The sequence below is a fragment of the Sander lucioperca genome, chromosome 15 (assembly GCF_008315115.2).
Source record: "Sander lucioperca isolate FBNREF2018 chromosome 15, SLUC_FBN_1.2, whole genome shotgun sequence".
Lineage (NCBI taxonomy): Eukaryota > Metazoa > Chordata > Actinopteri > Perciformes > Percidae > Sander > Sander lucioperca.
In genome coordinates, this window is record NC_050187.1 from 12,455,530 (window position 1) to 12,478,943 (window position 23,414).

Below are 23,414 nucleotides of genomic sequence, written 5' to 3' on the forward strand. Positions count from 1 at the left end.
CAGTTCGTTGGTTGTAGGAAAAAGAAACACTCTCTCTCACTACTGCCGCCTAAAGGCCAAAGAGATTACTTAGCGTTACACTGTCACATTGTATCTTTTCAAACGAGTTACATAGGAAAACGCTATTTTTAATGAACTGTCATTTTACATAAAAATCACATGCTTTTTCTCCTCACTAGACCACCATCCTCAAATCAAAACACCCATCTCGTTAAAGCCAGTCTATGGTTGAAGCACAGTTGTGTAATAGCTCCGTGCTCCGGTTGGTCCCTGTATACAAAACAAACGAACTACGCTCTTCGACTGGTGACGCAAATTTCCCGCCCTCACTTCTGCTATTCCTGTTGTGTGCCGAAAGTCAACCAAATAGTGTTTTCACAGAGATTTTACTTTGATATATTTTATATTCTTTAGACGTTTGTCAGTGGCTAATGATGCCTTCCACACATGACTGGATTAACAACCCTCTCGGTGTTGTTGAAGGGATGTTTGGTAAGAGACACACCGGAACTTCACTCCTTGACAACGTGAACCTAGCTAACGTTAGTTAGCTAGCGTTATAATGGCTAACGTTAAGTACCATGCTAACTACCACGCTCATCACACGTACCTATGCTTTTCCTATCCTTCAAAAAAAAGTGAATAACTTAATAATATGCGGGTTGTAACTCCCAAACGCTGCTTTGTTGCAGCTTGTACCTGCACTCTTTTTACTTTTAGTTCACGTTACGAAGAAGTGCTTGGTGTGCAGTTTCATCTGAAGAACTGTGTGCACGGGTCCTTAAAGGTGTCTTAAAGTCGTTTAAAATGGGCTTAAGTTGTCTGAAGGCACCGAATTGGTTTGGATATAGTTAGGTCTCATTTATGTACTAAACAACGCTCAAGAAGTTGTGAAATTTGGTACTATTTCTTTGTCAAGATATAAATAATTTCCAGTCCAGCTCCACAGCGCTGTGGAGGCACGGTAGGTCTGGCAATGCGAGAGTAAAAAGAGCTGTACCTCACACTGACCATTATTTCAAAAAACATAGTTCCGCCTTCAAAAGCAAACAGTCATTTTTGAAGTACTTGATAGTTGTGTTGTGTAAAAGTCATCAATATGAAGTTTTGTCTCCCTGTAAATAAAGCGGACAGTACTAGTACACGGTCAAGTTGTATATATCAAATTATAGTTTAATTCTGTTGCTAATTTGACAGATAAATTTCACATACACAATTTTCACATACAAAAATGCAGCTATTTTATGCATCTCAAGTAGGCTAAATGTCTCTTTGATGTTCTTCACCACAATTACACACTGGATTGTTTTTTTGTTTATTTCATGCTTACTTTGTGACAATCTTTTATCCAGTTTCTGGGATTCTCAAAGCCAAGGTTTTCTGTTATAATGACCAGTTTATGTGACTTTGTTTCTGTTACACTAAATCAGGGGTCTCAACTTTTCTTTTTAAACCAAGGACTCCTTAACTGAAAGAGAGACCGAGCAGGGACCCCCTACATATATTGTATAAGATGAAGTTGCAAATTAAACTGGGCCTACAATAAAGTGTGGGGCGACCCAAGGCCTTTACATACATTTTTAGTTCATAGAATACTAAGCTATTAAAATAATTGCTGGCATGATTTTATAAGTCATCTTTAAATGTCACTCTTTATGTAGCACAGTGAATCCTTAGGATATACTGTATCTGACTACCTTACCTATAGGTAGAGGTGTGAATCTTCACTGATCTCCCAATTCGATTACGATTATCGATATCTCGATGCATCACAATGCGTCAAATACATTTTTCTATTAAAGCCATATAGGATATTTAATTCATAGCTTTTCAAGCTTCAAAAACAAAACATTCTGCAGTGCTCTAATACTAAATAAATTGGATACATACAACTACAGCGCTGAGCACATGGCACTTCCTGAATGTGCAAAATGTAACAGAATATGTAAACAGAAATGTTGTTAGGCCTACATTAAATTGTAAACAGAAATAATCGATTATGGCCCGGCCGATTATCGATGCAGCATCGTTCATGTCCACGATTTGATGCATTGATTATTTGATTCATTTCAACACCTCTACCTATATGCCAGTAAGCCTATCATCAGTGGGGATTTATATTTGCTAATAATATGTTAAGACATTAATTAAAAAAATCAAAAATGATCTATAATTTGGAGGACCCCACAGTGACTCTGAGGACCCCCTGTTGAAGAGCTCTGCTTTAAATGATAAACAACATTATGCTCTTGTATTTTAGCCGCTTCCCAGAACAATCCAAACTCTGGATGGGAGGCGAAAGCAGTTGAGTTCTTTAAAGATCACCTGAAAGAGAAGGACGCTCATACCTGGGTAATGCAGCTCTCTGATCCTTTCAGCATGCAAATTCCACACAGGTCATGTAAAAGACGCCTGTAAACGTCCCGGCTTGTTTCAGCACTTTGTAAATGACAACCACCTTTTTATTTCTGTGCAGGTCCCGTCTTTGAACGATGTCCCTCTGCATTACCTGAAGCCCAACAGCCTGGTGAAGTTCCGTTGCTTGATCCAGGACATGTTCGATCCAGAGTTCTACATGGGAGTGTATGAGGCTGTTGATCCATCTACAAAGGCTAAAGTAAGCGCTTCCTTGTCCTCTCCTGTGCAGCTATTCGTGTAAGCTCAGCCCTCTCATATGTCCAGTCAGTGCATGTTTTTTGCATTGATAATGTGTTAGATGTCCTCACAGTACCATCTTATTTTACTGTCTGACTATCCTCAGGTGTTGCGATGTGGGAAGTACAAAGACGTGACAGAATGTGGGGTACGTTCTCTTCCGCTAAATCACTCGAGAGATCCTTAAATACCTTAATTCAGCTTCAGCTTTGCTAACAGCGACCCATGTTTACCTCCAGGTGGATTTTGACTCCAGAAACACTGTGACGGCAGAGAGACAGACTTTCTACTGTGTGCCAATCCCTGGAGAAAATCCCTGGGTGAAAGAGATATCCTCATCTTGTCTAGGTTTTGTGTGGAAATGCTCCTCAAACAGGATTGTCATGCATTCTTTGCTGCACCCCAACTTGTGTTGAAGTGTTTTTTGAATACTGCTCCCTAGTTTTCCCTTAATTCTGTCGCACAGCTATGCCGGCTCCAGCCAAGCAAGAGTGGTTCCTTCCACCTCGTATGCACCGACTAGACAGAAACGTAGCTACGAGGAAGACGACGACATGGACGACATGGACACGCAGATGCAGAGGGAGCCGCATACTGGTATGAGCTGCTGTTTAAGTGAATATTGAGCAGAATGCAAAAACCGACGCACTGACCATTCAGTGTTTGACTACTCTCAAAGTGTTTTTATAGACCGGAGACATTTTGTCTTGTTCCCATGAAGATATTTTGCATGGATGTAAATTCACGTTGGAAGGCGAAGGTAGTGTTTTACTGCAAGAAGTGACTTTCTCATTTTTCTGCTGCATCATGTGTACTCCTCATCTCACCTACTCTACGTATAACCTACAGGTGAATGCAACATTATGTTGGAGTTGCCATTAGGCACTCTGGAAAATGTAGGAAACTGCTAACTGTAGCAGGTGTACAGGCAGGTTGACAGATAGTTGAGATGTTAATTATTACACACCTGAAATGTATTTGACATCATAGCTTATCTAACAATAAAAGTATATAGAGTGGATTTTTGCCGTAAATGCAGACTGCCCCCCCCCCCCAATCGCTGCAGGTCCTCAAAGTCCCACGGAACAGCACGGCAATGGTGACTGTAAGCGGCGGGAGACGGAAGCTCCTTCCAGCCAGACGGCACCTGCCTCCCATCTCGACCTCAACTTCCCCCTACCAGGAGAGAAAGGCCCCTCCTGCCTGGTCAAGGTGTGCTATGTCTTTAACAGAGGGGTTTTTGGTACCCTTTTCTCTTATCACCTCATTTTCATTGCCTGGTGGGTGATTTATTTCTCGTCAAACGTATGTTCCAAGAAGGGATTTCAGTCAGAGACGATACCGCCAGTATCAGCAGACATTCCAAGTACAGAAGCTAAAAGGTGCGTGTTGTTGGCAGGTGTACGAGGACTGGGACGGCTTCAAACTCAACGACACACTAGAGGTCTTTGGGATCCTCTCCGTCAGCCCTGCTCTCAGTGCTCTGGCCGACAAGAAGTAAGACACCGAATTGAGTGTAATTTCCCTCCGGTGGTGATCCGCGTGCTTGTTGCTCATTGTCGGCATGTCCACACAGAGACGCCTCCTCGTCCCTCCTGGACCCTACCGAGTGCATGGAGACGGCAGAGGAGCAGCGAGTGCACAGCCCGCCGGCCTCGCTCGTTCCTCGCCTCCACGTGCTCTACGCCAAGCCACTGCCACACAACAACCCCCTGCTGCCCTCCGCCACCTTGGAGGACAACAGTGCCTGTAAGGACAAATAGTAGAGGTCTCTTTTTTTACTAAGCCTGCTGAAAATTACCATCAGGGGAACACGATTATGCATCACCACAATTTTTACACGGATGTAAATGAGCCTGGCCGCAATTCATCTGATTTGCATAACATGCTGCCAAATGAGACATGATGGTGGGTTGTTTTGACTCGTGTTGCACATGTCACTTTTGGAACTTCAAGTGTGTATTCATCCCACAAGAAGACGACTGTACGCATAACTATGAGTTAAATAGACAAACGTTGTCAGCTTAGCAAACCGATCAGTGTTAAAATTTGTGGTGAAAAACCAATGTGCGTGATTTTTGGTAAATATTAAAACTCCTTTGACTAGAAAATTCCTGTAAACAAAAGAGAAAATACAGTATCTAACAGGCCTACATAATACATATTATCAGTGGTGCCTCTGCAAAACCTCAGTACTTTTGTGAACACGGACAAACACAATTTGACTTTTGAGCTCTTAGAAAAGGGATGCACATCCTTACAAAATATCCCGACTAGTGTTTCTTTCTTGAGTTTACATTTGTAAAATGAATCCAGCAGCACTGCAAAAAGTTGAAAAATGTCTATAAATCTCTACATTGAGCTCTGTGCCTTGTCATGCTGTATTACACGGTGTATAGATGTTAAACTATGCTACGTGCTATGATGATAATGCTATTATTTGTACACAATTTTGAGTTCAGCTCTTTATATATAAAAATACAGAGATGTTGAATTTAGTGCTGAGACGATGTGTCAGCTAATCGACTAAATCTGTCAAGATAAAAATTAATCATTTAAAAAAAATGTTAGTAATTTCCTCTTTTCAGTGTATATCAATGTAACACCTTTGGACTGTTGGTCAAATACAACAGAAGGAACTTTTGATTGGTGTCGTAGACTTTTCTGGATGAAATTATTAATCGACTAATAGAATCAAACAATCAATAGAAAATCAATCATGCCCGAAACAGATTTATCTTTTTGTTAGTGTTATCTGTGTGCCATAATGAATATTTGATTGTTTTAGAAGAAGAAATGGGCAATAACACATTAGTTACAGTCACATTATCGAGCACACTCCAGCTGTGTGGGGAAGCAGAAAAAGGGGGCCATTATGTCAAAGTTCATCTGTCTTGTAACGCTGTCCAAAAAGAGGGAATAATGCAGCAAATGTTTTCCACTGTAACGCTTCAAAAGCACACATGCCTGTAGTAGCCATAGGGACTGGTATTAACTCTTTGTCCTTCCTCCTCAGTTTTATCTTCCACCCTGAGTGAGATGGCCTCTGTCAGGGCAGAGCTGCTCACATTCTTGACTCCCATTCTTCTGGGGGATGCCCTGGCTGCTGAGTACCTCATTCTGCACCTCATTTCTAACGTGTACGTTCAGTTCAATCTGTAATGTTTAAGCGGGCACCTTCCTGTCTTTGTTTTGTGGCTTCGTGCTAAAGCCAAAGGAGCTTTTTTTTCTTCTCACAATGTGGTTGATTTTCTTTGTAGGTACTCCAGACGGGATGTTCTCCCACTGGGCAAGTTCACCTTAAACCTAAGTGGCTGTCCTACGGTCGCCTCGTACACTGAACGCTTCTACCAGATCATCCAGCAGCTCGTGCCCTCTGTGAGTGAACTTTGAACTGTCACTCCGAGCAGCTGCCAGTACTGGCAGGTTTATCATTCCATTTATTTTTGGCTGAAATGAAAGACACTAATACTAGGTGTTTTTTTTTTATTATTCCCCACCTGCAGTCGTACTATCTAGGCATGAGCCTCCAGAATATGAACCAGATGCGGTTTGTGCCAAAGAAGGACTACTCGGCCAACCGGCTAGTGAGTGGAGCCCTGCAGCTGGCCAGAAACACTTCCCTTTTCCTGGATGAAACCCAGCTGGAGCAGGGACAGCTGGACACAGCAGGTGAGGCTTCTAAAAATCACGATGGGACGACACTGAGAGGACAAACGCTGCAGTTAATGTCCTCCCTGCAGGCTGCAGACACTGTTAGTATGATTTCACTGAGCTAACACTAACCAAGTTGTGCGTGTGTTGTGTGTGTGTTGTGTAGGTGTGCGTAACGTCACGGCCCTGGGGAACCTGATCACTTGGCAGAAGGTTGATTATGACTTTAACTACCACCAGATGGAATTCCCCTGCAATATTAACGTGCTCATCGCGTCAGAGGGCCGCTCGCTGCTGCCGGTGAGCACAAAGATCCCCAAAACCCCTCCCAACATGGCCAGGGAGGGGTTTGGTTTCCTTCAGCCTCTCGTGAGACGAGCCGCGTCTGATGCTGAAGGTTGTTTCCAGCCAGTGTCACGCTGCCATTGGTTGACTGCAGCAACCCCTCTAGCCGGCGGCTTTAGCTCAGGTCTCACTCTGGTGCAAACAGCCCGAGGAATGTGCTGTGTGCTATTCCTGGTATTGGTCTAATGGGTTGCCATGGCGGCAGCTGTGTGCCATAGGAACAATCCTGGAAGAGGTGTCAGTACAGTATTAGTCCTGCAGTGAAGGGCAGCGCGCTGTAAACAACTCCCGGGGTTGATTAGAAGTCAGAAGTGCATGGCTCTGTTTACTTTGAACGACTATCGGCTGCTTGAGCAGATAGTGCTTCACGGTCAGCTCGCCAAGGCTTTGCTCCTGTCTGGCGAGCTATTACGTTTGAGAACATGCCAAACTAGGCGTGCACACAGCAGGCAGAACCTACTTTTGCATAGCAACACCTGTGAAAAACAAAAAAACAAACGAGATGCATTTAGCTTTTGTGCAAAGTTCTTCCCTGGCACAGCGTTTATATTTCTTTCTCTGTAACTCCACAGTCAGACTGCCAGATACACCTACAGTCTCAGATCACCCCACCCCACATGGAGGAGTATCTCAGCAGCATCCACGTGCATCCGCAGGCTTCACAGCTGAACAAGTTCAGAATGTACCTGAGCGTGGCTCGGCTGCTCAACTACAGCATCTCTGATGAAGTGACAAAGGTGAGACACGCTGTCATCTTCAGCCTGAGGGGGGGGGGGGGGGGGGGGAAGCAAAATGACATCGGTAAAATAACTTGGAACCTAGTTGCTTGCGTGTCAGTTGTTCCTTCATGTATCTAGCAGGCCTGTGTGTGTCTTGTGTCTGTTATCACGTGTGTGCATTAGCGTCCTTTAATTGCTTTTCCTTCTCTGGTGTCCTCAGTCAGTTGAGGATGACTTTGTAGATATGAGGAAGGACGACCCCCAGAGCATATCTGCTGAGGATCTTCACAGGATGCTCGTTGTGGCGAGGTGGGCTGTGATTAAGTTTACATAAGCTCCTTTATTTGGCATTTCTTTCATCTATTGAAAATAAAAACAACAGCCGCCTTCTCTAAAAGGCAAAGTGTTAAACACAAGCTATTATGACCAACGATTGAAATGCCAGATATGACATAATCAGGGACAATCACTTCATAGGTCAACGCAATCCAAATAAAGCGTTGACTTACTGTTTGTCTTAAGGAGTGCCTGCACCAGGAAACGTGAAACGTTATCACATACTTGGATTATTAATGTCGGACGTGGCTGACTGTGACTCTTGTCCGCAGGTTGCTGTCTCTGAGCCTGGGACAGACCTCTCTGTCCAGAGACAGCTGGCTGAGAGCCAAACACATCGAGCTGCTGCGGAGGAGCCGGATGGAGCAGCACACGTGCGTCAACGGCAACGAGCCGTGATTACACAGACAAGATGGCTTTTGTTTTTCTTTTTGATACCCACAAAAATTGTAATAAAGATGCTTTTCATATGTCCTATAGTTTGTGTTCAATGTCTTTACAATACGGAGTTGCAGATAAGATTTACATATATTATCACTTAATGGGATTGATGGGTTGTACGGACAGCAACGCTCAATGTGTATCGTAACTCATGTTTTGCCTTAGTTTCACAGCATTTGCGGTCCATGGGGGTGTTGCTGCAGACCAAGATTTATTTATGTTTTACCTCAAATAAAATAATGGTCTTGAGGATTATTTTTATAATGCAACTTCTTGAGTCAGTATACATTTAGCTAGATGCCAGCATATATTGATATGCTAACGTGGAGACTTCTTGTAAATGGGTTTGACAATAAACATCATGCAACACTTGTATATTTTTTTTTTTATTCCAATGGAATATTGTCCTACACAGAAAGTGTACAGTGCACTTTGTTATCAAGTAACACACTCAAGAGGATAAGAATAAATAGGATACTTTAATATACAATACAATCTCAGTACACCGTGGAAAACAATGACAACAGTCAGTTGGTAAAGAGGAAAGATGACCACAGACATTGAGATGACAATGGTGCTAATGCTAGAAACAGTGCAAATCAAATGCTTTAAGACCTCTATTTGCATGATAACTTGTCATGGTCTGGGGTCCTAATGGGGGTGGAGGACAACCACAGACAACAAATGAAGAGGTGGTTGCAAAAGCACTTGGTGTAAAAAAAAAAAAAAAAAAAAAAGGAAAAGGAAAAAAAAATCTCACCCAGCAAATATAGAATCAAATTAAACTATTCCAGCTTTTGCATATAAAAACCAGACACCAACACTGTAGCATTGTGGTCTCTACCGGGAATGTTGAGGATTACTGTTCTTTTAGCTTAACGCAGCAAGTGTGGGACAGAATAAGTTTCTGTTATGCTTGACAACCGCTCCAGTGTTTGCAATCCTGCGGGAAGTTAAAAAAAGAAAAACCACCTTTCAACCCTCTGCATTAAAACTTTGCATTACAGCTATTACCTTAAAGCTTTTGGCAGCACCACACACTATACGCAGGTTCAATAACTATATAATGCAGCACCCACAAAGCAGCCAAGGCTACAATCTCACTTAATCCAAGTATAGTCAGATAAAATATACAAGTATCGCACTTCTCATCTGCTGGTGAGCAAGCTGAATGCAAACAGGCAAATATAACACAAAATATGAAACCGGTGACCGTTTATCTTGGGATATTTCACCTCAAAGCAAACCAGATTATTATTATTTATCATAAATAGACACAGATATACAAAGCAGTGTAATGAGGTGGCCTTGATACATTATCATTTCTTCTGGAGGACGGTCATATGGGACATGTTCACTGAATGACAACCACAAGGGTTAACGGGTGACTAACGAAAACCTCACTTGAAGTTAACGGGAAAAACATGTACAATGTAAACGGCTTCATAGCACATAAATATAACTGGGGCTCTAAGACAAGCACTCCTAAATACCAGCAGCAGTAGTAGGGATGCTCTAACTCACACATACTGTACAGTACATACAAACTCCCAACACATCTCCAAAACTTGCTCATTTCCATGGAGAATGTTATGTGCCAGTGGATGAAATATCCCAAGATAAATCTTGATGACATACAGTAACCTGTGAACATGATCTTTTATACAGTACACCAAATGTAACATGTAAGAATGGACTTAAAAAGGTAGATTTTGCCATAAATACCTGATATACATAATCCCACTTCAATTCCCTGTTAAGGCAAATATGCTTTCGGTTTGGGGAGTGCATAAAGCGTCAGTGGTTCTAATAATTGGATGGGTGCAATTGCATATATACCTACTATATGCTACTCTCCTGTCTTTGTCAAACATGCAACGTCAATGTGGCCGAGGACAAACCCTCATAGTACATTAGTACAACCATTAGCAGAATAGTTATTTCATTACATTTTACCTATCAAAAACAACCCCAACCAGTAGTTTTATGGTTATTCATGATTAGCAATGACAGTAGTGGGAGTTCTTTTGAAAATATAATGCTCATACCTCTTTGAGATGCCACCCTACCGTCAATACAAAAAGCTTAAGGGAAGGCTCTACTCAGGGAACAGATAAACATACGATACTCACTGTACATATCAACAACCAGGATACTCTTACTAATGTCTTGTGTAGTCATTATTTCTATAACGGTATATCTTCTAAGTTACACTTGACAACATTGATATTACATAGGATAACTACGTACAGTATGTTGTCTGGCTAGTTTCTGAAAGCTGTACAAAGGGTAATAGTTAACACAGAAATGTCCTTTGGGAATCACAAAAGATATTTGGTCGGATTCTACAACTGTTACAAATTGAAGGTTATTACGCGGTCTATATCACAAATGCCAATAAGTGACCTGCACATACAGGATGACGTACAGTACATGATAAAAGTCAGATTGGTCTTTTAACATAAAGCGAATGTTTACCTGCCGTGTCAAAATCAGCTACCATTAACCTCACATGCAAGCACTGTGGGTATAATAACCATTCAGACTAAGGATAGTGACATTGTTTACATGCACAAAAATACTCTGCATACCACTCTGGAAGTACATGTACAGTACATGAGTTTAAAACATCTTAAAAAAAACAAAATATCTTCTTCTATCTTGTTTTTGGTCTCTTAAGGTAGTCATAAAGAGAATATCCTTGAAATTTGATAAGAAAACTACTACTACGGTAGCACTTTTCAGGAGTATTTTAGGATTTGAATGTACACTCATTTCAATCAGAAGTTCCACTGTATAAAATTGGACATGGGATAACACAATTGCTTATTGAACACTTGACATTGTGCGAGGTTGCATGGCAAAAGTGATTATGAGCTAAACATCCCTTAGCTCAAATAACTGGACAATCAGGGCTCTCCTAAGAGTCCATAATTATGTGCATGTAAACATGGTCACTGTCATGTTGGGCTTACGTATATATTCCTAAATTCTGTACAAGAGTCATAATTAACACGGGCAAGTTTAACTAAAGGGCAGATTTAAGAGCGCAGTTCTTGGCCGAGTAGTGACGCTATGTGCAAGCTTTTGCTACTGCTACCATACAGGAAGTTTCAACACGACGTTAGACTACAAAATCCTGCTACAAGGAAAGCACTAGATCTGAATGATCCTGGTCTGGCACTGTGTAAACATTGCCTTCAGCTCGCTCTCTTGGGCTTCGTTGACAGTTTCTGGCTCTGGGCTCTTCTGTACCTTTGCCACAGCAAAGTTGATGCCCTGGGTGAGTCCCGCCTGGGTGAGGCTGGCCACCTGGACCATGGAGCTCTTGATCTTGGCAAAGGGGGACACCACTCGGCTGCCGTTGCTGTCGGCAGGTGAAGGGCCGAGGCTGCCCTCCATCTGTGAACACAGGCTCCTCTGAGAGCCTCCTGAGGCCGCAGAGCTGAGCTTTTGGACAGTGAGGAGGTTGGAACTGGAGGTAGTGGAGTCGACGTCTAGCTGGGATGGCCTGGGGAGCTGGGGCTCCTCCGGCTTATGCTGCGGCTCAGAGCTTGGCCGCTTGTCTGGGTCTGCTAGGGTCTTATTCTGCACAGGCACCACAGGGTTGAGTGGGGGCGGGTGCTCTCCAAACACCTCAACAGGTTTGGTTTGTGCATCCTGGACAAACTGGTGGCAGTAGGCATCAATGGGAGTTCCAAAGTCAATCAGAATGGCTTCTTCAGCCACCGAGGCGGCCCCTGGGGACTTGTCATCACTGTCTTGAAAAGGGCTTTCCTGCTTCTCGTCACAGCCAGTGACTCGGATAATAGAGGGGATATTTAGCTCCACACTGCCAATAGACTGGGAGCGACTGCCCAGTCGTGGGTTTGATGCTACAATGCCGCAGCTGGGCAGCACATAGTCCACGTTTTCTAAAGAACCAGAACACGGGTGGTCTGGGTCAGAATTGTAGGAGTCAGAGTCGTCAGAGATTTCAGAGTGCCCGTCACCGATATCTTTTCGGGCACCTGTGCCAGGGTTGCTATCTGATGTTTCCAAACTGCTGTCTGACTTCCACAGGTTGACATGCATAGTTGGCTTTAGGAAATTGACCTTTACATCAGGCTTAGAGAAGTTGCCCAGCCTCCCGAGGGGCTTGAAGGGGCCAATGTTTACGTTCGTCTTGGTCTGTTTAACTTTCTGATTAAGAGAGGAGAACTTGTTGAGGAGGAAACTTTTGCCCTGAGCTAGACCAGAGCTACCCTGGACATGGTCAGCGGGTTTGTTCTGGATGCCCATTATATCCTCATGAGGCCTACTCTGCCGCCTGGAACACAGATACAGACAACGTAAGTACACGGCCCACCGCTCTGGTCATTGGTTAAAAGTTAAAAATGTGCTATCTTCTTCTATCTTGCTATATGTGGAAAAGAGAAAGAGAAAAAGAGTAAGAGAAGAATGCTAATCATCTTAATGACAACAAATTAGTACTCACCTCTCCAACTTCTTTTCAACCACAAGCAGGTCCAGCCCTGTGGCCTGTTTCATTATGCGAAGCATCTCAGCTATGCATTGTAATGTGTCTGAAACATGTCACAATGCAAGTCTCAATCGGTATATCGAAAACGTTTCCATTTCTGCAGTTTAAACAATTTAAAGAATTGCCTCCTACCTTTTCCATCATCCTCAGGATTTCGTGTTGCTGCTCTCAGTGTGTGAAAGTATCCGCTCGTCTCTTCATTCCTGTAATGCAAACGCATACAGCAGAACTTTGGCTTCCCAAACAGAGTAGGCTCTGGACCTGCAAAAGAAAACAACTTGTAACTTCCATTTTTTTCAAGTGATGTGCTTTCCTTGCATGAATCATGACTGGAGAAATTGCTGAAAGGATACAGAAAAACTGTTAGAGAACACATTTAGGAAGTGTAGGGTGAGTCAGTGAGCATACAATAAACCCTCACTTCTCCTTTGAGTTTAACTTACCAATTTCAATCTTTTCCAAACCCTCTAAATTGAGGCGCTGGTATTGGTCGACTTTGTCTGCTTCTTCATCGTAGCTAAAATAAAATAAAGGAAAACATAAGTGAATCTATAAAAACAATTTCTAAAAGAAAAAAAAGGTTGGCAAATTCAATGTCAGACTTACTATGCAATGTAATAGGCTTTGTCAGACAGAAGCAGCAGCACATCCACGTCTTTGTTGGTTGCATCAATGAGGCTGGTGGCAAATGACAAAACGGGTAGCGTGAAAAGAGCTCTTCAGAAACTACTGAAAACGGGCGCCCAGATAGCTCAGTTGGTAGAGCGGGCGCCCATATATAGAGGTTTACTCCTCGACGCAGCGGGCCAGGGTTAGACTCCGACCTGCGGACCTTTGCTGCATGTCATTCCCCCTCTCTCTCCCATTTCATTTCATTTCTTCAGCTGTCCTGTCAATAAAGGTCTAAAAATGCCCAAAAATAATCTTTAAAAAAAACAACTATTGAAAACAGTATAAATAGTACAAAAGACAGGGCAGCTAGCCACTAACCTCATGTCACAATTGATGAGGGCCCAACCTCCATGAAACTTCTCATCATCAAGCAGCAAAAGCTGCATGTAGGTCTGCAGCAGGAGGCTGACCTGCTCCTGCGCTCCCCTCTGGCTCTCTTTCTCCTTCTCTTCGTGCTCCTTCTCCTTACTAAAGATGGAGTACAGGTCCTCTGTCACTGGCAGGCCCATCATTAGGTCTGCAGGGAGAGGCAGAGGATTCAGAAGAGTAAATCAAGGGCAGGTTTTGGGACAGCGTGGGTAAGAATACATATATACAGATATGATATGCGTCTGTTTTTCCATACCAATGACTGCTTGTCTATAAGCATCCCTGAAGCGGTTCAGATAGTAGCGGTTGGCTGAGTTCACGCCATCCTTCATCACACCAGCCAGTTTCCTCTCCCCCGTCCTGGTGAAATCTCCCTAAAACAGATCATATATTGAATATATCTTTTGACTTGCGACTCTCTGTGATTTCAGTCCATTTCGAAGTCCAAAAGGCTCAGTCAGTGTTGTGTTCGGATCTGATCTACTGAAATGCTCTGTTGATTCATGAGTGTGTATCCCAACTTAAACAGCTTAAACTATTCGCTATTAACTGACTGTGTCAAAGGAAGATGGCACGCTTCACTAACTTTGCTTGTTTAAGCAAACGCTGATTCAGATGTGAACGTGTGCAAAGACAACAATGTTACCTTGAGCGCTGCTGTGCCTGCATACTGTCTGCTGATGGTGTCTCCATTGTTGGCCCACATGATCTGATAAATCCTGTAGCATTTGAGAGGCAGAGGCTGCTCTGGAGGCATCACACCCAGTTTCTTCAGCTGCAGGAAGACAGGGGACATGTTTTGGTCCATGGAGATGCTGTTAAAACGGTACATGGAAAGCCTTTCTCCCAGTTTACACTGCATCGGTGGGAAAGGTCAGCCTGTATTTATTTACACATTTATTTTGTTCAATTTACACTTGAATTTGCGCATTAAATGTAATCCAAGATGAATATAGTGGAATTACTGGATTTCTAGAAAGCTCAAAAGATTTGGGGTGTACAAAATATGGTTGTGTTGATGTGCACTGTCTGCCACACTGTGTGTGAGCTGATGAGCAAATATATGCAGATGTCAGTAATCTGCCAACAAGCTAACAGAGACAAGGATTCATGTTGTCAAGTGAATCTGGAAAATGACGCTTACACCTTTTGTAAAGCACTTAGAAATCAGAGTCATAGAAAATATGTCAATGATGATGTTGATTATTATTTATTATTAATACTACTATTATTTATAAAATATAACATTTTTTTCATATTAATTAACAGCAAGTTGTTAAATGTGTATTTTCCCTGAAAAATGTATAATATCTATAAAAAAAATATAATAATACTAATATTTGATATTGCTATTCCTTGCATGCCAGGAGAATCACGTTTAAGTTTACAGCCACTAAGGACTCTGAGCAGTAAGTTTTATTTAGCTGGACAAGAGTTTCATGAGGAATTGTGTAACTTTCAGTGTAAAATCTCACTGGCACAGGAAATAGTAAATTAAATTTAGAAATCAGCACATATTAGCAGACCTACACAATAAAATACTGTATGTTTTGTGCTGGGAGAAATGCATGTTCATCTGTTTGCCTGGGTCCACACAAGGACCAGATCTCACCTGTTGTTCCATCACCGCCCGAGCAATAGCAGCCTGGACCACGTTGGTCCTGTCGAGGCAGTCCATACAGTTGACTCTAAAGATACCCTCCTGCTTGCAGATGACTCCGGCCTGATCCACCCTGACAGATCAAGATACATTGAAAACAGGATGCATTCGTAGAATTACAATATTGTACCCAATAACAAACAGGATGACTGACATGCACTAATACCCTATGAGTGGTTCATTGTTGTTTTCTATAAAAAAATAAAAACAAAATCATGCCCCAATGAATATAAGCGAGAGTTGCGACATGTTATCAGCATGTACCTGTAAGTTGCTTAATATTAAGATGACACTCACCAGGCCCACTTCATGTCAGTGATGAGGTCAGAGATCGCATCTGTCAGTACTTGCACATTCTCAAACTTCATACCTCGGCTGAGAAACAGGATATAAGCAGCATAAAGGGGAAGGAACTGCAACGTGGAGTAAAATAGGACGAGTACATTTATGAACAAGTCACACAGCTGAGGCAAGCATTTCTCTTACCAGTGCTCATGAAAGTCAAATGAAACATATGTGAGGTTTGGGTTGTTGTAAAGCAGGACTTGCTTCAGATATGCGTCCCCAATTATCTTCTCCCGTCCGCTTTGATCCACTAAGTTAATGATGACCTGATAAAGACAATAAAGAGTGTGGCCATTTAGCCTCGAATATAAAATGTATGGCCCTTTGAATAGAAGAGAATAGAATATCTTTATTGTCATTGTAACAGATACAATGGAATTAAGTGCAGTCCTTGTTAGTGCCAAACATCCATGATGCAATACATGCCTAATAAATACATCAATAAAAAAATGCTACTACTGCACCCTTGAAGCCTTTTCCTGTGGAAACACACTGAGATGCTAAATGTTAGACATCAAAATTAGCACTTTTAGCTAGCTCAGTGTGGTGATGACAAAAAATGTCTAGTCAGGATGCTTTGACATTAAGCACATGGTAGTTCACGGTATATGCATCCACAGGTGACAGAATAACCAGTTGTGATAATTACACTAATGCATGCAAGTATTCAATAACTAAGCACATACCCAAGCATGCACTATGGCAAAGCAAACCCACCTGCGTCTTGTAGAGTTTAAGCTGTTCTTCAAAGTGAGCAGAAAAGTAAGACATGGTCTCCTTCTCTCCTGAAACAGAATATGCATACTAATTATTTCTATATAATGAATCTGGCTAGACACCAAGAGATCTAGTTTGCAGACTTTTACATCACTGTAACTTTGGAGACTGAAGTGCCGTTTCCTTAAGAAAGTGTTTAATTCACCTGAAAATACATTCCCTATATCAAATCTAGAATTCCTCCAAATCCTAGTGTCCAATAAATAATTTTACATTTTAATGGAGCAAGGACCAAGGACTGACATGATAACTATATTTGGTTGATATGTAAGACATAGCTCAAATACACTGGACAGATGTGTGAGACCCGAAGAGAACAGCCCACGATACCCAAACACAGCCTCTGAGAGACCTTCTTTATAAGACTGTATGCAAGATAATGTGGTTCTGCTGACCTTTCTCTAAGCGTGGCCGGGGATTGTAGCGGTACCCCGCCTGGCTCCAGAAGACAGGCACAGAGCCACGAGTCTGCACAAAGGACAGAGTGTGGCTGTGCACGTGGATTAACTGCTCTGTCTCCACATAGTTAGCCACATGGCCATCAGTATCCACTCCTCTGCGTTTGTACCGCATCCCTTTGGGCAAGGAGAATGTATGAGCACTATTCAGATTATTTATATCACAGATCATGCTTCACTTGAAGAGAATAAAAACTAAATTGTCTGCTGAGTTATTCAAAGCATATTGTGAAATAAGCCGTACTTGGCTGTGGGAACAATCAGTCCCAACTACACAGCATAACCCATATATTTGGACAGAATCAGAGTTCAGGCACGAGGCCAGGCTGCCGGTAACCGTAGGTCTACCTGCGCGGTGGCGGCTGCGTCTGGAGATTAGGGCCACAGTGAAGCGGGGGTGGATGTCATCAACACAGGTGACCTCCTGTGGTGGCGTATCAGGGCTGCTCCTCTCTTCGTCGGACGTCTCGTTGTAGTTCACCACCAGTTCCTCCACCTGTACAAAGCCCTGGATGATTGGTATCACCCAGAAGTCCACCTCTGGTACCTGGAGCATTCAAATAAGTTAAAAATAACATCAGGACAAGAAGATTAAAGTGCTCTTTGTCAGGTTGATAAGGAAGCACTTTGCATCCACCAAGCAGATAATCTTGCATAGCTCAGGGCCATTCAATTCACTGAGTATTTCCATACTCTTCTGATAGAGCACCGGTAATTATACACACATACAACTGCCACGCTTACACAGCAGGGCCAGCTTCACTCTTTGAGTGGACTATTGTAAAGAAAAGCATCAATTGTCAAAAAATCATGGGGGTGGGGGAGGCAAAGTGCATTTATTCAATTCTAAAATGAGAGAAACAAACCATAACTATGCCACTTAATATTTGTGCGTTGAAAAATTACCTGAAGGTCAATAAGGTCCTGGATCATGTGTTTATTCCAGAAGAAACGGTCATCCACCTTTCACAAAGAATAACAATTACTGTCAATCAGATGTAGGGCTTTTGCTATATAAATATGTAAAATGAATAAGGCAACAAGCCCCACGAGTTGTGAGATGGGTTTCTCTCCACACCTGTTTCCATAGGGGTAAGCTGGACTTATCCGAGTCTCCCTTGCGCTGCACACTGTTTGTCAGGTCGTAGGTCATGCTGTAGTAGAAGGAATCGGAGTCCATGAATACCTTGTACAGCTCATCCAGCAGTCGCCTCTCCAGACGTTCTTTCTCTTTATTTTCCTTGACCTGGAAGGCAGGGGAATACTGGATTGGGTGTTTGGATAGAAAAGAGCGATAAGTTGAAAAGGAAAAGAAAGCTAAATCCTAGAACTTCAAAGCCTTTAAAAGCGTGCAAGATAGGAAAAGCAGTGCGTCCATTTGAGGATGACAAAATACATTTTTATAAGCGGACAAAAAGAAAACACCTTTTTCTTGATGGGCACAGCAACATTAGATTTGATCTGGCTGAAGGTCTTCATCAAGAACTTTGATTCATCAGGAGACTGGGCCAGTTTGTCTGGTCTGTCGATTCCAAAGTGATGCTTCTTGCAAAGCTGAAAAAGAGGATCCTCTATCAAATTCATGCAATTAAATACACATGGTAGATATATTTAGAAAGTTAAAGAAATGGTCATTTGCTGAGGATATTATAACTGAATTTGGTCCCACCTTAACTACCCACAAACAGCCAAAACAAACAATACAGTACTCTTTATAGTTCTCATTTTTCTAAACAAACGCAGTAAACAATCTAACTACATGGATCTATAGGATTTCTAGGCACAGGGGTGGATCATTCCACAGGAGGGGAATGATCATTCTGCAGTACAAGGACAACGTACAACAGGATGGGGTCTAAAAGCCTATCCTCCTCTGTATTTACTCACTTGAAAATATTCTGTCTCACCATCCATGGAGCTCCCCTGAAAGACTAAAATCTTAGTAATATTCAACATCCTTTGTGATCTATCACAGTGACTTTATGTCTGCATTTCATTTTCACTCTATGTGTATGGGTGAACATAAAACATATTTTTTAATAAAATAAAGCACTGTCAGCCGATCAGAGAATAATCATAAAGTGGCGCATGTATACAGGGTATTCTTGGGTATATGTAGGCCTGTCACGATAACATATTTTGCTGGACGACAAATTGTCCCAGATATTATTGCGATAAACGATAATATTGTCGTCCTGAGAGTATTTTCATTTAATATGATGATAATGGCACAATAATGCAGGTACACCTTTTCAAAGATCAATAAACTTGTATTTCTAAAGAATATTTAACAATGGAACTGGAAGACATTTTAAATAGCCGCAATAAAAGAACAAAACAACCAAAAACAATAAATAAAATGGACTCTCAGTCTCTGTTAACAAAAAATGCACTGGAATAAAAAAAAAAAAAGAAAACACAATCAAAAACAATAAATAAAATGGAAATTTTTCCATTTAAAAATGATCGAGCTCATCTTTATTTATCGTGCGATTAATTGATTTATTGCATATTGCGACAGGCATAGGTATATGTATTTAAAATAATGAAATACAATTTAGCATTAAAATGATTGCCAGGGGGCTGAGTGCAATAATCAAAACACAAGTACATGAACCCTGCTTCTCATGTCTCATTACAGTATTAGTGTACACACCTCCAGCTCAAGCTCCTGTGGCTCTTCGTCAGACAGGGGAATGACGGCTATCTTGGTGATCTTGTAGACTTTGTGGTTGCCTGGTAAATTGCCCACCAGTGCTTTCTGGCGTATTAATACGAGGCCCAGAGGAAGGTCTGCCAAGAGGAGAAAGAAGAAGGGGGAGTTGCGTCATGGGTGCAGAATTCCTCACATTCTGAGAGGTGTGAAGGAAGCAGCTGCACACCGGCCATTAACTGCAGATTTTTAATAAGGTAACACAAGACTGATCTGGTGAATAAATATCCAAACCATGTTAATCTATCTGAATTACTAAAATAATTGTTCATATATTTTCTTGTGAAGGCAGGGTATAATGTTCCTACTCCATACCATTCCTACCCTGAGGCCCACAGAGACAAGCCATCAACAAAATCACTTTTTTATCACCTATTGAATCATCACCGTCAGCTCACTCCTCTTCATAAGTACACAAATTTCCAAGTACTTTAACACATTTCTTCACACCTTTCCTTGTGAGTAAGAATCATGCGAAGCACTGGATGATTTGGTAACTCAAGCAAGCGTCCACGCACACAGACGAGAAATTTTAGGTTAGATGTGCGTGAGCCCTGTGCAAAAGCAAAAAAAAAAAAAAAATACCCAGCTTAGGGTAAAATGTAATTCTCCACTTACCTGTGTGAAGCTGTATCTTTCCAATGATACCTTCTACCACGCCCAAACACACTGGATTCCAAGCTAATAACAGGTCTGTTGCTGAAACAGAAATATGAAGATGAAACATCAGAACGGCGGTGTAGCAAGACAGCTCAGCTAGATATGCTTGAGGCCAGATACTGTAAGCAGCTAGGGTCAAAAATGTGCTACATATGCAAGTACAGGGCCATGAAGGCCACTTAGTTTATCGAGGCCTTGAGTTATCTCTAGAAAAACTTGAGCATGTGCACCTTTTCTGTCAGAAACAGATGAATACTCACACTAAGAGCTTGACCTACGAGTTAACCAAACAGACCTTAAGTACCTTAAAGGTGCTCTAAGTGATGTGGGGTGACGTCACTTCTTGTTGCCGTTCGAAGTATTGTCAAACAAAACAGAGGTTAGCTTGCCCCTCCCTCCTCCTCATCCCAAACACTGTTTGTCTGTTATGTTATGTTTGGTGGTGCAGGTTGGCGCAGTTTGATTTTGTTGCCGTTTGTGGAGCCTGGGCTGTCTACAGAGACCGCGTTTTTTTTTTTTTTTTACAGTGTGTTCAGGGGACAGGCAGCTCGCAGATAGTGAGGAGATGTTTGCTGTACGTGACAAATTCGCAAAAAATGTTGTAGCCTAAAAAACGTGTGACATCGCTTAGAGCATCTTTAAAACAGTTGTGGTTGGGTGATTTCCTGTTACGCTAAAACTTGGTTTTAATACCTAGTACCTAAACCTGTATCATGAGTAATCATGCACTTAAAACTGTCTAGTAGCATTGTATTGAAGAAAGTGTAATTTGACTGAAGAAAAAAACTAGCTTGTCTCCATTAACTTACATTTTCAAACACCAGGCCAAGTTTGAAGTCAGTTGTGGCAATGTACAAACTCAGTGACTACAAGAAAAACTGGATTGCTTAGCATTGGTGATGGATTAAACATCACAGTGGAGAAAATTGGAAAAGTGTGAGGGGTGTGGCTAAATAGGGAGAACATCAAGTCTAGGCCGCCTCAGACAATGACTCTTCCTGTTACTTTCACCAGCCATAAAGAACATTTCATGTACAGGCCAGAGAACTGTGAGGGCCCACAGGAAAGGTCTTGCAGAAAAAACTAAATTACAAAAATGATGAAAAGTGATACAACTTCACTCAGAATATGTAATATCATGGAAATACTTCACTGTGTGCTTGAGAGTGGAGTGGAAACCCAGTGAGGAGTGGAAACCTTGTTTTCCAATTAAATAATGAAACAGTAGTGCAACTAAAAACCTGTTCAGGATGGCTGGACAGCCATACAACTTCAACTGACACAGGGGATAACATGCACTGCCTTCTGGTGGCTGTAATGAAACTTCTCTTTTAGTTCAGCAGTTCTTTACTTCATCTGAGAATATATAATTCCCACAGTCCACTGTATTTCATAGCAATGGGCCACAGCAGCAGTACTCAGTTCTGTAATGTGATTAAGGTGTAATGCCAAGAGCAGCTTTACAGACGTCAGTAAAACTTAATATGCCTGTACCTGTATTTATTACTACATAAATAAATCAGAATGGTAATATAGTTTTCTAATAACTCCCCATATTAGAATAGAACATATGTTAAGCTGTCTTCAGTCAAGTCATGTTCATGTTATGAAAGCTAAAATTCTGTTATTTTTACCTCCTTACTGTCCTGTACTTTGTCTGTTTGGTCTAAAGAAGAACTGAAGAGTCACATGTATTTATTTTATTAACATAACAAGCAAAGCAAGAACTTTGGAGTCAGTTTGGGGTGTTGGCACTCCCGGAATAAAAGCTTAGACGATGATTTCAAGACTCATGAATGGCGCATCTAACAATTTCCATCTTTGAAACAATCAACGTGTTTATGTTCGACACAGCTGGATCATTTAGAGCGATCACATGATTACGTTAACGTTTATTTCAGACATAACGAGTGACAATTACAAGTGGAGGATTAGACTAAACCGCTGAGGTGTGTTGTCAGAAACAGCGTGAAAAAAACATCAGTAGAATAATGTTTGTCAACTCCAGGCAGGCCATGAAATACATAGTAAAAAAAAAAATCAAATGCTAGCTAATTCCAGGTAAATGGCCGGCTGCGGTACAGAAAGCTGGGATCCAGTACGTACCAGGTCTGACTGTCATGGTCCCGTCTTTTCGGCTGCACCACAGAGCACGATCCCCGCTCTGGAGAATGTAGTCGTCTTTGGCTTGGAACAGCTCCATTTTGTCCCTTGACGTTACACAAACACAGGTAACTAGCTGGCCTAGTAGCCAGGTACAGGTAATTATCAACTTTCACGCCTTGGAGGTAAACTGTAGCTAGCCGGAGAGCGACTGACTGGCTAGCCACGGTTAGCTCGCTCCCCACAGGCTGGTAAGCTACGGCAGATAGCTACCTCGCGAGCTAGCAGCAGCAGCAGCAGCTGGATGCGTGTCGGATGTGTTTATTCCACTTATAAGCATACTGCTAATCAAATTCCCTTTCCACTGGAGAAGCAGCCCGTCCCACGGTCATGCTGCACGGAGTAAAGGCAAAGACACATCAACAGGGGAGAAAATGTCCCAGCAACTGCTGCGTGCACTCGTAACGTTAACCGACAGTTTCCTGTTCTAAACAATAGCACGTGATCTGTTCCGTCATCACCGGTGTACAGGTACTGTACACGTCATTACATCACTAAATGATTAGAGTAATTATTAACTATATGGTTAATTCATTATATGATAATATTATATTCGAAGATACCATATGTTGATAACTGGACTCCACATTCTGATGAAAGTGAAAATTAAGAATGTGTGGCTTGCTTTTATTTTTATTATATTGCCTTTAATTGTCTTTTTAAATTAATACAAATGTGGTTCTTATATGTCAGGGAAATCAAAACATCACAGCTACAGCACTTGTTTAGTGACAGCAAGGCTAATGCTAGTTGAATCTGGGGAAATTAGGGGATTATGTGGAATAATGGAATAAATAAATCCCTATTCTCATGTTACAGTTTGGGGTCATTTGTATATTAAAAAAACCCACAAAACTTACAAACATTTTAAGTGTCCCCACCCATCTAGGAATAATGCAGCAAAAATGTTCTTAGTTATGACCCA

The 23,414-nt window shown here is 41.9% G+C and overlaps 2 protein-coding genes across 6 annotated transcripts; one reads left to right on the plus strand and one right to left on the minus strand.

Annotated features, from left to right (window-relative positions):
• Positions 1 to 244: 244 nt before the first annotated feature.
• On the plus strand, positions 245 to 8,461 carry LOC116039389 (minichromosome maintenance complex binding protein). Its single transcript, XM_031284212.2, has 16 exons — positions 245 to 492; positions 2,261 to 2,352; positions 2,477 to 2,617; positions 2,762 to 2,803; positions 2,895 to 2,984; positions 3,120 to 3,252; positions 3,722 to 3,867; positions 4,055 to 4,152; positions 4,232 to 4,404; positions 5,672 to 5,795; positions 5,916 to 6,033; positions 6,162 to 6,327; positions 6,476 to 6,609; positions 7,227 to 7,391; positions 7,594 to 7,682; positions 7,982 to 8,461. The coding sequence occupies exons 1-16, from the start codon at positions 432 to 434 to the stop codon at positions 8,106 to 8,108; spliced, it is 1,899 nt and encodes a 632-aa protein (XP_031140072.1). The 5' UTR covers positions 245 to 431; the 3' UTR covers positions 8,109 to 8,461.
• A 149-nt stretch (positions 8,462 to 8,610) lies between these two features.
• On the minus strand, positions 8,611 to 22,929 carry inpp5f (inositol polyphosphate-5-phosphatase F). 5 transcript variants are annotated; one of them, XM_035992498.1, is made up of 22 exons: positions 22,703 to 22,929; positions 22,433 to 22,536; positions 20,285 to 20,365; positions 19,610 to 19,746; positions 18,841 to 18,876; positions 18,379 to 18,507; positions 18,032 to 18,217; positions 17,860 to 17,916; positions 17,302 to 17,500; positions 16,891 to 17,070; positions 16,436 to 16,503; positions 15,860 to 15,984; positions 15,671 to 15,748; positions 15,326 to 15,446; positions 14,360 to 14,488; positions 13,970 to 14,087; positions 13,663 to 13,861; positions 13,279 to 13,350; positions 13,116 to 13,189; positions 12,805 to 12,933; positions 12,628 to 12,715; positions 8,611 to 12,459 (listed from the first exon to the last, which is right to left on the minus strand). In XM_035992498.1, exons 2-22 carry the CDS (start codon positions 22,527 to 22,529, stop codon positions 11,307 to 11,309), a joined length of 3,456 nt encoding a protein of 1,151 aa, XP_035848391.1. In that variant the 5' UTR covers positions 22,530 to 22,536; positions 22,703 to 22,929; the 3' UTR covers positions 8,611 to 11,306. The 5 variants fall into 5 exon arrangements, with proteins under 5 accessions (XP_035848391.1, XP_035848392.1, XP_035848390.1 ...); XM_035992499.1 differs by having other exon boundaries at positions 18,032 to 18,199; positions 22,433 to 22,929; XM_035992497.1 differs by having other exon boundaries at positions 22,433 to 22,929.
• Between the last annotated feature and the right edge of the window lie 485 nt (positions 22,930 to 23,414).

Coding starts and splice junctions, on each gene's coding strand:
- LOC116039389 (XM_031284212.2), top strand. CDS start 432: ATGATGCCTTCCACACATGACTGGATTAACAACCCTCTCGGTGTTGTT. Junction 2,618..2,761: donor ATCCATCTACAAAGGCTAAA/GTAAGCGCTTCC, acceptor GACTATCCTCAG/GTGTTGCGATGTGGGAAGTA. Junction 6,034..6,161: donor TCCAGCAGCTCGTGCCCTCT/GTGAGTGAACTT, acceptor CCCCACCTGCAG/TCGTACTATCTAGGCATGAG.
- inpp5f (XM_035992498.1), bottom strand. CDS start 22,529: ATGGAGCTGTTCCAAGCCAAAGACGACTACATTCTCCAGAGCGGGGAT. Junction 19,747..20,284: donor AAAGATACAGCTTCACACAG/GTAAGTGGAGAA, acceptor TCCTCTTGGCAG/ACCTTCCTCTGGGCCTCGTA. Junction 18,877..19,609: donor CACAGGAGCTTGAGCTGGAG/GTGTGTACACTA, acceptor TTAGTCTTTCAG/GGGAGCTCCATGGATGGTGA.